At 41.5% G+C, this 13,162-nt stretch overlaps 1 protein-coding gene across 1 annotated transcript; it reads right to left on the bottom strand.

Annotated features, from left to right (window-relative positions):
* Positions 1–716: 716 nt before the first annotated feature.
* On the bottom strand, positions 717–13,077 carry LZIC (leucine zipper and CTNNBIP1 domain containing). The gene is made up of 7 exons (XM_054008898.1): positions 12,980–13,077; positions 11,596–11,724; positions 8,949–9,084; positions 7,643–7,741; positions 6,813–6,908; positions 2,237–2,318; positions 717–1,114 (listed from the first exon to the last, which is right to left on the bottom strand). Exons 2-7 carry the CDS (start codon positions 11,694–11,696, stop codon positions 1,056–1,058), a joined length of 573 nt encoding a protein of 190 aa, XP_053864873.1. The 5' UTR covers positions 11,697–11,724; positions 12,980–13,077; the 3' UTR covers positions 717–1,055.
* Positions 13,078–13,162: the final 85 nt, after the last annotated feature.

Raw genomic sequence — 13,162 nt, 5'->3', positions numbered from 1 at the left:
AATTGTCTTCCAGAACCAGGCTAAGACCCTGGACAGTATGAGGTTTTATTTTGCTCCACCTAAACTCTGAGTTTGTCCTGGGTTTTAACCTAATTCTGGCCACACAGGTCTCATTTGCACTACAGCTTTTAACCATGTGGTAAGCAGGTCACGAGAAAACAGCATTGCAACTGACGCCTCTGATTTAGTTATAGCATAGACCAGGATTATGATTGGGGCTGTTTGTTTCTACTTACAACCTATTTCATGCTGCCCCAGAAATCTGGGGAAATAATGGTAGCTTGTAGTGGATACATCCTGGGCAACAGCAAGAGGTCAGAGTGGGCCTCTCACTGCCATTTCCTAGTGCTTCCCTGTCTTTTCAATACACGAGGTTAAATTACTCCAGAAGACTCCCAACAGGGCTTCCATTGTTTGCCAATCAACACTCAGAGATACAATGGCATTCATTCATGTCCAGAGCAAACATGCAGGCAGCGAATGTTGGTATGTGTACTCTCATTTTGGATTTTTTGGGAACAGTTTGTCTGAAATCCTGTCTTTCTACAAACAGTCTTTTTTTTTTTTTAAGTTACAATGTGTTTTTACACTTAAGCTATTCAGTAGGGACTAACTCCAGACAAGACTGAATTTTACAGGCAAGCTAAGGAATAGCTCTGAAAACTGACCCATTTGCTGGGACTCAATGTGTTTCTGAAAAGATCTACTCACTGTCATCACACTGAAAAAGATGACATTTTAATAGTTAGAGAAATACACATTCAGAAAAGTGGAAAATAGTTGATCCCTTTCAAAGAAGACAATCATAGTCAGCTTTTGAAATACCACTTAGTGTTTAGCCTCAGAGCATACATTGCTATGGGGTACAGACACTGAGGTCCCAAAGTGCACTTTAAGACTGTTCACTTTACGTTGTCTTGTGACTAAGATTGAAGTCCTCCCCCCACCCCCACAACAGTTTACAAAAAAATCAAATGAGCAAAAAAACCCAGTTACAATATGATAGAAGTCCAATGTTGCTGACAACAGGAGAAACTCTAGCCCCACACACCTCTTCATTGCTTTGATTTTTCTACTTCAACACTGGCCAGAGCAAAGACTTTGTCTCCAGATCCTATGGAGGGAAAAACAAATAAAAATGGTCTTTATCCCATCATCACCATCCCAGATTAGAGAAACAGTAAATTATTAGCAGGGACTGTGTTTTGGAGGGGTTCATTTTTGATACCTTAAATCAGACAAAATAACACAAGAGTACTTTTGGGGCAAGAAGTCAAACCTACATTTTGAAAACAAAAACATTTCAGGTATAACTTGTTAAAAAATGGGGCCATATTCTGGCTTCAGCTATATTATGTGCATGCCTGAAAAGCTGTGGCCAGGAAAGTAGCTGCAAGGCTGATGGCATCCACCCAATTCTAACCCCCTTCTAAACCTAACAAGATCCAAGCTTCCCAGGACCTTTAAGCTAGAGCCATGAGAAGATGCATTTCAGGGTAAGGCCTCAAGTTCAGCAAGTTCACACACTGGCCTGGCCCTTCACACATCTATCCCACAACGATTACCCCTGCTTCACTGGAAGCATGCAAGTGGCAAAGAGGAGTAGTCAGAATAGAGGCTCACAGAAGCACTGCTTTCTCCCCAGTTTGAGAAGCAACTGGACTGAAATCTGGCCCAGAAGAATCTAGATTTAATATTGCAATGTGTTGATATGCAAAATTAATTGCATACTGAATGCACGTTCAGACGTTCAGTCTTGCCACTTGGGGGGGGGGGGGGGGAAGAGAGAGCATGTGGTTATGACAGTGGTGAGAGATGATATGTTTCACCCCTGTAATGTCTGTTGCTATGGCAAGAAACTGCAGGGCTCTCAGGGCCAAGAAGGGAAAAGGCTTTTTTTCAGGAGTACTGGAAGAGGACAAGGAATTTGAACAGAAATCATGTTTATCCCTAAAAATGTTGTCCCTATTTACTAGGTATAACTCCCAAGGCTGCCCCATTACGTGGAACACTTAATGGTTTCTTCCACATTAGGTTTCTTCCACATTGTACTTATTTTTCCATAGAGCAGTATATCTAAATTTCACCAGCATTATACCAGGACATATATTTTTAAGTGGCATGGATATTTTTGGTCAGATTTTCCCTTTTAGATCCCGAGTCATGTAGCCATTTCTTTCCACTAGTGCATGGGGATGCTGAAAAGCTTTGATGTTAGGGGTATCAAGAAACTTACCAAGGTCACTAGAGACTCTCTCAAACTGGCTGAGGGCTGCACCTGCATTTGCTGACAGGAAAGTCTCATCATCTGGAGTCAGCTGAACCAGAAAAACCATATATATATAAACTGGACACCTTAATTGCATAATCTTTTTCACTTTGTAAGGATATGTATCTGTGTATATATGAAATATTTCATCCTGTAGGCCCTGTGAATCTGATATGCTTTTAAAGTGATGGCATTATCTGACTGGTGTGAATGCAAAGTAAGCACTGGAGAAAGGTGCCAGATAGACAAAAATTCTTTCTGTCAATCAACAGAAAAGGGAGAGCACAAGTAGCGTTGCTGCAAGCTTTAGCCAATTGTATCAATGAACCTGAATGCCAAACTGCAGAGACTACCTTTAGGAGAGGAGGTCACCCTTCATCTTTGTGCTGAGGCTGTCAACAAGGATGCGAACTGCAATGGTGTTTTTGTGATTTGGACACCTAGCCATGAGGAACTGGATACCAGTCCAAACTTATTTCACATAGGCCAATGAACAGACTAACCGCTTTCAGCCACTACCTGCCATGGCCATATTAAAGCAATGACTTAGAGATGACAATCTGTTTCATTACAACCCTGAACCATCTGGTCACGTGCATATGTATTTTGGTTTTTATTGTGTGGCACTCCAATGCTTTGTGACAAGTGACATTTATGAATATTCAATAACGAACTAGCATCACAAAGTTGGAAAAGCCAGGAAATTCAGAGGTAAGATCAAATTATTATTTAGGAACTCATCAAGACTGTATTCGGATTATTAAAGCAAGACAGAAATTGATGTGTCTGATACGAGCCTTCCCAACTGTTGGTGTCAGCAATATGGCAAATTTCCACGGGTGAAGCCTGCTGCATTCCTTTAGGAGCCCTGAGCATCCTCCCTGTTTTGTCACCTCACACCCACCATCTTCAAGGACCCAACTCTCCTAGATTCCTTTCCCAGGGTTTGGGTGCCCTGTCTTTGAAGCACTCCCAGGTCCCAGCTACTAATGGAATGGGAGTTTGCACCTAGAAAATGAGCCCTTACAACTATGGTATTCTGGAAATACCCTATTAAAAAAAAAAAAAAACCTCTTTCAAAAGAGAAAAACAGTATAGCTCTAACATACTGATAAGGCTAGTTTACTGCACTGTACCAATGGCAAAAATGTAACACTTGTGAAATAATTATTTAGATGAAGGAAAGAACTGAGTACACATCAGAGTAATGGAGAGCATGAGTTCCCTTTAAACATTATAGGCTCCTTTCCAGGCTTTAGTTCTTGAAAAATATAAGATATACTACAGCCATCAGGTAAAGGATGTCAACACTGTAAAATAACTAAAACACTGGAGAAAAATTATTATAAATAAATTACATAACTTAGCTCTGCTGCATAATTACTCATTTAGCAACCTGTTGCAATGCAAATGCTTTGAGGACCATCTCATGATCTTTAGCTCTTATATAGCATTTTATCACTTCAGCGTGTTGTACAGACATCAAATTAATCTTCACAATTCTGTGAGGTAGGTTAATCTTAATTTTAAAAATAAGAAATACAGGTGAAAGATCATGCTCAAAATACAGAGTACCAGTTAGGATTAGAACCCAAGAGTCCCTGACCCTTATCTTCCTGTCCAATATACTATGCCACACAGCCTCTCATGGAAAATGCTGTACACTTAAAGATGTACTGAAATGCATTTCAACACAACATCCTAAATTAAGAGATTGGATGGAAACACTTAAATTACAAATAAATGCCTTTTAAACCAAAGTATTTGAAAATCATGTCCTCCTTCATCCTTCTCAACCACCCAAATCCCAGTTCAAGTTTTTGTGTATTTCCTTTAGGACCTGATGAAATCAGAGTCCTGTCTACACTATAACTTAAATCAGTACTGTAACCAATTAGCCTCTTAGAGCCAACTCAGCATGGTTTGAGCCCACAGAAAACATGGTAATATATGGCTAGCACTTTGAAAATCAGCTATATGTTCAGCACACTTTTACTTCTGGGGGTATTCTGCACCAAGAAATTAAAAATTCTGCACACAATATTTCAAAATTCAGCAAATTTTATGTGTCAAAATGGCACTGCATAATCACACCAGTTTCAATTATTTTGGTAATTTATTTCAAAATACCTGTCAGCCAGTATGTCTAACAATACAGACACACACTAAAATTCCCCCAGGAGTAGAGAGTTAAAGAAACCCCTATGACAACCCAGGTCCTGTTTCTCTGTCCCCTTCCCTCCCCCGAGCCGAGCCAGAGGGCCAGACACCCACAACTCCTCTCTCCGAGTCCAACTGCAGCACCCCTCTGAGCCAATACACCCAAACCCCTTCCCCCCCAGAGCACAGCCACAGGGCCCCCCTAATCAGATACCCCCATCCCCTCCCACCCTGAGCCCAGACAACCACATCCCCTTCCCTCAGAGCTCAGACACCTGCCCCCTCTCCCCCTGCCAGAGCCCAGCTGTGGTCCCCCCTCCCCTCACAGAGCCCATGGATCCAGAGGGAGAAACAGTCTGATACTCAGTACCAGGCTTGCAAGGAGTTTCCTACCCTGCCCTCTCCTTCCCTCAGGGCGGGCGGGAAAGTGCAGCTACCAGGAACCCTCTAGCTTCCTCTCCCTCCCCCAGCAGTGTCTTCTATGTGCGAGCTGTGCTCTGCCGGGTCCAGTGGCCTCTCATGGCAGCCATGTCTGAGGAGCAGGGAAATTCTATGCACACAACGTTAATTTCTTCAAAATTCTGCATTGCACAGTGGCGCAGAATTCCCCCAGGAGTAACACTTTCTGCAGTATACACAGATACCTTCCCTATCTGTACTTAGCACGTAACTGGTTCCTCCCTCCCAGTTTCTGTACCTGGAACAATGTTCTACCTCACGTGTCTACTGGGAATGTCTAAGATAGTAAATGACAGCTGATTACTTTCTCTTATAATCAATTCATATAAACAAGATAGGAGGTGCGGCAGATGTACACACAAAAAAGCTGACAAAGGATTGTGCAGCTTTTCTCACAACTTTGTGGACACAGCTGCATTACTGGTTCAAATTAATGTGCTAGAGTTGTATTTACAGCATAGATGGGGCCCAATATAAAAAATATTGTAAGGAGTGCAGCTCCTTGCCTTGCTTTAGTAGTTAGTGACATTATTAACTCTCACAAGAGAAACACAGCTACTTGAACTCAGACTTTGGCAGCTTAAAAAAAAAGTCTTCCATTTAAACTATAGTTAACTAAGTCTATCCAAGTAATTTGTTAATGATTTAAGATCTTAAGTAACTTTTTGCAATTATTTCTTCCAAGCCATTTTAAGCATCATCATCTTAGACCAGGAATAAAAATCTTTTGGAGGAAGGTATTGATTAAAATGAATACTGTAACTGGGACACAGGTGCATAAAATACAAGTCATGTCTTCCACACGAAATATCCAAACCCCAAGCACTATCAAAAGAAAGCAACTAATGGAATCCATTACAGACTAACACGGCTGCTACTCTGAAACTAATGGAATATTACTCAAGTAACTCGCAGCAAAACACATACCAAGACACTGGAAAGCTAATGTGAATCTGACATCACAAGAACAGGCATCTTCCTCAATGGAAACTGCTTCCTTTTTAAAGCTAACATACATGGGGACCATTTCCTTCACAGACTGGCAATAGGAAAACATAACTGTTCCCCTCATCCCTCTAGTGGTTAGAGACAAGAATTAAGAGTCAGGATTCCTGGGTTCTATTCCCAGTAATTCCATGCATACAGCAAGTCACTTAACGTCCCTAATTCAGTTTACTCACCTGCATAATGGGGATAATACCTACCTTTCAAGGGTGAAGTAAGACAGTGTATTATTGTAAGCCTTTGATATTTTCTTTCCATGGCTGGGTAGTTAATTAGGGAACGAGTAGTATTGCAGCTTGTTTTAAGCAGGTACTAACTGATGTTAGTTATATGTCATGCACTCAGATGACAATCAATGAGTCCACTGTAAATTAAGGTCATGATCAACCATCCATGAAAGGGTTTATACAAATGCTCAGTATTGTTCTCTATACTCTCCATAGCATACTCTTCAGGGAGGCTGAGTGACACTGAAATTTAGGTTAAGTCTGATTCCCCTGCTCTCATCAAGCTAGCGCAAGTATAAACAGCAACATATTGCCTGTGCTACCATGGCTAGAGGCACAGTTGGGTTTCAGGAGGGTTTGCATTTGGCACAGCCCAACTGTGCTGCCACTGCCTGTGCTACGGGCAGCTACATTGCTATTTATGCTCTTGCCAGCTCAAGGAGAGCTAGTGCAAGCATGTGTACACAAGCAGGGGATTGACATCCCGTAGCTCGTAGTGTAGATGCAGCCATAAGGATGCTTCTGCATTACACAATATAACTGCATTTTCTCTATACATATTTAATGCACACAAAAACAAAACAAGTGTTTAGCAAGAAAGAATTTCAGTTCCTTTTTCATAGACTTTAAGGTCAAAAGGGACAATCAATCATAGCTCAATGAATGACAGATATCAATGCTCATATTGTTACCTTCTCTCCAAGCTTCCTGAGGGCAGTTAGGATTTCCCCCTTCTGCTGCGTGTATAGGTCCCGTCCCAGTTTCCCAACCATCAGATCTCGGTCCATCTGAACAAGAAAGAATATTTTTTTCAAATGTGGAAAATTTCACATGAAACTAGTGGAAAATTAACAACCTGACCACCCCAAGAGCCTACATTTAGATTCCTTTTAAAAAAATCTTGTGAATGAATATGACAATTGTGAAAGTGTGTGGTAAAGAGCTGTGAAAAAGCCCCCCCACAGCTCTGCCAGTGCCTTTTAATCCTAACTTCAGCATGTTTGGCTATTCCAATCTTGGACCAGTTCTGAACAGAGCTTGCTATTTATGTCAAGTTGTGTGGTAATATTCTGAGGACAAACATCCACTAGGATAATGCCACCACACTTCATTTCACTTGTATCCTATCCAGAATCTGAATCCAAATCTCTGGAGATGAAAGGCTAGTGCACCAGCCAGTCCCTCAATCTGAGTTCCAGGATCATGGCTCTTCTTCTGAATTTATATTTATATTGATAATGGAAGTATTTCTGGTGCTCAGTTTACTATTGGTTACCAGATTTTTTTTTGGCTGTATTAGGAAAATGAGGGGGGGAAGAAGGGAACACAAGTAACATTTTCAGCCTCCATGCCCAACAGTGAGATAGCTATTTGACGCTGACCAGATTCTGAAAGGCGTCAGAAGATTCTCTGTCACCACAAAATTCACACTGACCTTTAATTTGTGGAGATTGGAAGGACAAAAATCAGGCCAGTTGAAATAAATCTGTTAGAGTTAGATTCTGTCTCCAGGAATCTTTACCTCTGCCAACCTTGTCCGTAACTGCCCTGGCTGTTTCTTTGCAAACATTCTAATGACTTCTGGAGTTTTAAAAGCCTGGCTGATGGCTGCTTGTATAGCCTGGAAGAAAAAGAACAAGCTAAAAGAATGAGCACACCTAATAGCAAACATGAAATACAGACACATTACACCAGATTCACAAATGCTGAACAGCACCTTCTGACTCAGCTGGTAAGAGACATTCAGGCCATGTCTACAATATCACTTATGTCAGCAAAATTTGTGTCGCTCAGGGGTGTGAAAAACAGATACCCCTGAGCGACATACGTTTTGCCAGCATAAGTTTCAAACCATATATTGGGGATGGGAACAAACAAACACAAACACTACACTTTCTCAACGTTCCTCCTTGACTTTTGGGCTTTTTTGCTTTATTACTTATTCTACTCCCCTATGGGATTAGGATGCATAGTAAAAGTCTCTCTTCTGTTTCTGTAACACTTTGATCTTATTTGCGTAACTAATTTAGCATTTCAATTTAAAATTCTTTTCTCCCCTTCATCCTGAAACTCCATTTAAATCATTTAAAGCTAGGAAGAAACTGGGACAGGAGGGCTGGATTGGCATTATGGCGGAGCTGGAGGGGGGAAAGAGAGGGAGAGAAAGGAGCTAGGGAACAGATGTCTGTATTGGGACTATGAGGGACCCAGGCAGGAACTGGGGTCTGGAACATTGGAGGGCTGGAGAGGAGCTAGGTGATGGGGGGAGGGGTGCTGGACTAGGGATATGGGGGAGCTGGAGAAGGGCAGATTTTGGAATCAGGAAGGGGTCCCTAATCTGTTCTTGCACCAGGGTCCCTAGAGCCTTGCTATGCCACCCAGCAGATGGGGTAGAAACTTCTCACAATGTGTTGCCCTAAACCTAGTTGGTGGGGTCTTCCCCACCATCTTTCATATCAGACTCCACTTAATAAGGTGTCCGCTATATTTAAGCCCTGCCCTGGAGATACACAACTCTATTTCTACATATTTAATTACCCTGATTCTTAAATATAGCTTTAATTGAAAGACTACAGATTAAATCAACATATTCTCGATTAATGTGGAATATTCATATGTTATATATGAGTTGGTGTGTGTAGAACAGACAAATACAAAGGTGTAAATACATGTACACAGTCTGTATATATACACACACACATATATACACATACACAGACACACACAAGTATGTATTTTCACCTTCTTTTTCACAAACTATAAGTATGACATATGCTATCTTTAGAAAGATACCACAGAGGAGACTTCCAAGTATGAATCATCCTTACCAACTGCATCCCACTGAGTTCATCTATCAAAGTCATATTTCCAGACATGATCTTCTTCAGTGAGTCATTGAACTCACTTAACTGTTCTAGAGTTTCTTTTTTGGTTTCTTCATACTCATCTGCATCCAGTTCCTCTCTAAAGGAAATTCAACAAGCCACATCAACTCTCAGGATTAAACCCAGAAACACACATTTAATTATCTATTAACGAATATCTAAAGTATAGATACTACCTACACTAGTGTGCTTGTACCTGGACTCTTGTATAGTTCCTAGTCCGTTAGTTGGATTAAGAATGAAAACTATTGCGATCATCATTAGGACTCAGTGTAGTTAATGAAACAACTGCTCTCAGAAGACAATGAAATAGGAGAATAATGACTGTCCAACATTTCCCTCTCTCAAGGGTAGCCTAGGAAGTTCTAGTCTCCTCGCAAAGGAGACTCAATACTTCACTGCTGAAAAACTAAAAATTCTTCACTTTCCACAAGATCATTTTTTTAACCTTAATATTGTGCTACATGAGGTAATACAGGGTAAAATTAAGAATAAAAGTAAAGTAATACCTATGTGTGGAGTAAAGGTCTCCACACCCATAGCTAGCTATGGTAAGGACGGAGCTGAGGCTTTGAATCTTGGTACCACGAGGGAACATTTGTGCAGTTCCAATGGGAACTACTTTTCTAAAACATACCTGAAGGTCAGTCATACCAGAGGCTTATTTCAAGAATGAACATGAAATAGCATCCTCAAAGAAGTAGCTTGTTTACAATCATACTTTCTTAATAATAATCATTCCTTTCTCCCACCATTTGTCTATTTAGATTATAAGCTGTTTGGAGAAGGGACTCACTTAGTATGTATATGTGCAATGCCTAATACAATGGGCCATAATTTTAGCTGGGGACTCCAGAGGATGATACATCGCTACCTCGATATAACGCAACCCCATATAACAGGAATTCGGATAGAACGCGATAAAGCAGTACTCCTGGGGGGCGGGGCTGCGCACTCTGGTGGATCAAAGCAAGTTCAATATAATGCGGTTTCACCTATAACGTGGTAAGATTTTTTGGCTCCCGAGGACAGCGTTATATCGAGGTAGAGGTGTACTACAAATTATTTATTTCCCTTTCCCAAAAGGGTTGTACTCCTGACCCCAAAGTTTGCCCCATTATCTATACTCTTACTGCCTCTTCTCATACTCAGTTACAATAACCTTCTCTCTGAGCTCAAGAGGGCTGAACACTTCCTCAAGGCCTATGGCCAGACAGTGTGGTTTCTTGAGTTGCCCAAGGAGGCACTAGAGGAGCAACTTGAAACAGCTGCACCTCCCCACAACCATGCTGAAGCCCTGAGCCCCAGGACTAAAGCCCCAAAGGAGTAAAGTATTTGTGTGCATCCATCTCTGCTGCTGCTACATTACTTCAGGTTCCAGAGGGTGTCCGGTTGACTGGCAAGTCCATAACTCTGGTGGTCGGATCTTTGAGATTCTACTGTACTGCCTCAGGTGAAAAGTACAATGATTTGGCAGGTTTCTACCTCCTGCCAAGCTGGAAATTCAGGACCAAGTTCTGACCTTGGATACCTATGTGGAAATGGCCTCTAGATTACCAGAAGGCTTAGAATTTTGTGCAGCTTTGTTAAAAATACAGTAGTATGGAGCAAGGTAGTCCCACTCTATAGAATTCTGCTGAGACCACATCTAAAATACTGCATGCAGTTCTGGGTGCCTCATTACCAGAAAGTGACTGATAAATTTGAGTGAGTTCCAAAAAGGAACAAAAATGCTTCAGAGGTTGGGATAATTCACTGATGAGGAAAGAACAAATACTATGTGTAGGTTGACTAAGCAATAGTTAAGGAAGGCTAGACAAGGTCGCCATCTACGGCTATATAAAAATTGTAAACACGAAGGTTGGAGGCAACTGCTTAGGGTGACAGAATGGAATATTACATTAAGAGCAATGGGGTGAAATGAAGAAAAGGAAAATTTTACCAGAAGGAACCTTATGACAGTGAGCTGTATTAATTTGTGGAATGATTCATGAAAGCAAGTGGTAAGAACTTTTAAAACTAGGTTGGACAAAGACATCAGAAAATTCACTGTAGAGAACATTTCTGCAGTGGCATGGAGGTGGGCTAAAAGTGTTTTCCATCTCTGTTTTTTATTAATCCCTTAAGAGTTAATATTCAAGGACATCACTGAACCATTTGATTGTGTTTTCCAAGCTACACACAAAAACAAAGTAACTATAATGAAAAATAGGGACAAACATCAAGAATAGCATTTTTTTAAAAGATAGTGAACAATGAATTTTGAATTCTGTGAACAGGTGATTATTCCATTGTTCACAAAAGTAGTACAATGTCACACTCCACCTAAGAATTTCAAATCTCCAAGAAAAGTGCAACAAGTTTTCCTGAACTCTGTTTTTTCCTGTAGGGGCCATTCTTATACATGGAAAGAGTAGAAAAAGTTCATCTGAATTTGTCCTGCACTTCTTAATCCAAGCATCCTTATGCTGACTTAAAAACAAAGCCTCAAAGAACTGTGACAGGAATACTGAAAGGTGCAGCATTTTCTTCTGCCAGCTGTTGCCGGGAAAATATTTACATTTAAAAGGGAGACCCTGCCTTTTCATACCTGCACTCCTCCAGGTCTTGCAGCTGCTGCATTAACCTGTCCAACTGCTCTTCCAAGTTCTGTTTTAGTTTACTGGTCTCTATTGCTCCTCTTGAAGCCATTTTAAATCTTTATATGGAAAGTGCACACCTATAAAACAGAGCACATTTTATTGATATCCAGATATGTACCAACTGAATTTAAAAGGTGTCCTGGCAAGCAGGGACTCTACACTACAATAAAGACCAATGTGCCCTAGAAGTGTTTCTTAAGAGATGACCCATGAACTACCTGTGATCTGCAGTATCTTTCCTGAGAATACCTGAATAAAAACATTTGGAGACCCAAGCAGTGGCGGATTTGGTAGGCTGGGCAGGAACAGGTGCTCTATGGGATAACTTTTCCCTTAAAGTGGTCAATAGAGTGAAGAAGTTGAACGGCCACAGCATATCAAAATGGAAACATGGCTGAAACCAAGAAGCAATTACTAAAATTCTTAGTCCCTATATTATGGAATGGAATGCATTCTTGACATATTCTTTTGGGAATTAGATAAGCTAGAGAAAGGGCTTGGATGCCTGAGGCTTCTACACAACATTATTACAACTATCAACCTTAAAAACCTGTGGTGTTCCCAATCAAACCTCCACTTCTCTAAATAATCCCCACTTCTCTAATAACAAGTTATCTGGGTTATAAAAAACACTTGTGTTCTTGGATAACTTGTTGATTGAAATACAGTTTAGGACCAAAAACAAAAACAGAGGTTTTAGCACTTTGAACTGAAGTCAATAGCCCTTTGTGATATACTTAACAAGAAACTGAAAAATATCCCAGGCACTAGCTAGAAAATTATTAAACACTAAAAGCAACGGTGTGTGTGTGTGAAGGGGAAGTATTTTGGTTGGGGAGAGGGGGGGCTTTAAATATTAGGGGGAGAAGAAAACTAACCCCCTTCAAATGGGTGTGAGCAAACATATTTTTATCTAGCTCCTACCCACTCCCTTTTCACTAACTGGTAAAGAAATAGCAAACACCACCAAATAACCACAACTATACTAAACACAGTAAAAGCCAATACCACCTCTATGACTGTCCCTATTCTCCTATCTACTTCCCGCCACAGACTCCACTCATACCACTCACCCTTAGTCCCTATGCACCCTTGGGCTGCCCTACCCCCCACACCTCCACAAGTTTACCCTAGCCTTTTACTTACAACCCTCACACAGACGCACCCCCTACCCCAGCACTCAAGGAGTAGGCCCCAGCCCCTTACTCATAGTTAAGTGATAAACTGCATCTTGACTATTGTTTTGGGGTGACAAGTGATGACCACCGCTCACAAGCCCCCAGCCCCTTCCTCACACGCATCCCTTCCCCGGGAGACGTGGACCGGCCTCACCTCACGACGTGCGGGGAGGGAGGGCTCCCTCACTCCATATCCGTCCCTCTGCCTCCAGGGCGGCAGGGAGACCCAACCACACCCACTTCCGGAAAAGGGGACAGCTCCAGGCACGGACCTATATCCACTTCCGTCGCCGAGTAGCCAATCGAAGCACTCCTTGTGCGCTGTTCCGGGCGGTCC

Source organism: Malaclemys terrapin, chromosome 19, assembly GCF_027887155.1.
Source record: "Malaclemys terrapin pileata isolate rMalTer1 chromosome 19, rMalTer1.hap1, whole genome shotgun sequence".
NCBI classification, from domain to species: Eukaryota; Metazoa; Chordata; order Testudines; family Emydidae; genus Malaclemys; species Malaclemys terrapin.
This window is presented reverse-complemented; position numbering and strand designations above follow the sequence as displayed.

Bases quoted from the DNA above. Each gene is read 5' to 3' on its own strand.
- LZIC (XM_054008898.1), bottom strand. From the start codon at position 11,696: ATGGCTTCAAGAGGAGCAATAGAGACCAGTAAACTAAAACAGAACTTG. The intron at 7,742-8,948 runs GTAAGGATGATT...TTTTTCTTCCAG, and splicing joins AACTCAGTGGGATGCAGTTG to GCTATACAAGCAGCCATCAG. The intron at 2,319-6,812 runs GTAACAATATGA...TTTCTGGTTCAG, and splicing joins TCAGGAAGCTTGGAGAGAAG to CTGACTCCAGATGATGAGAC.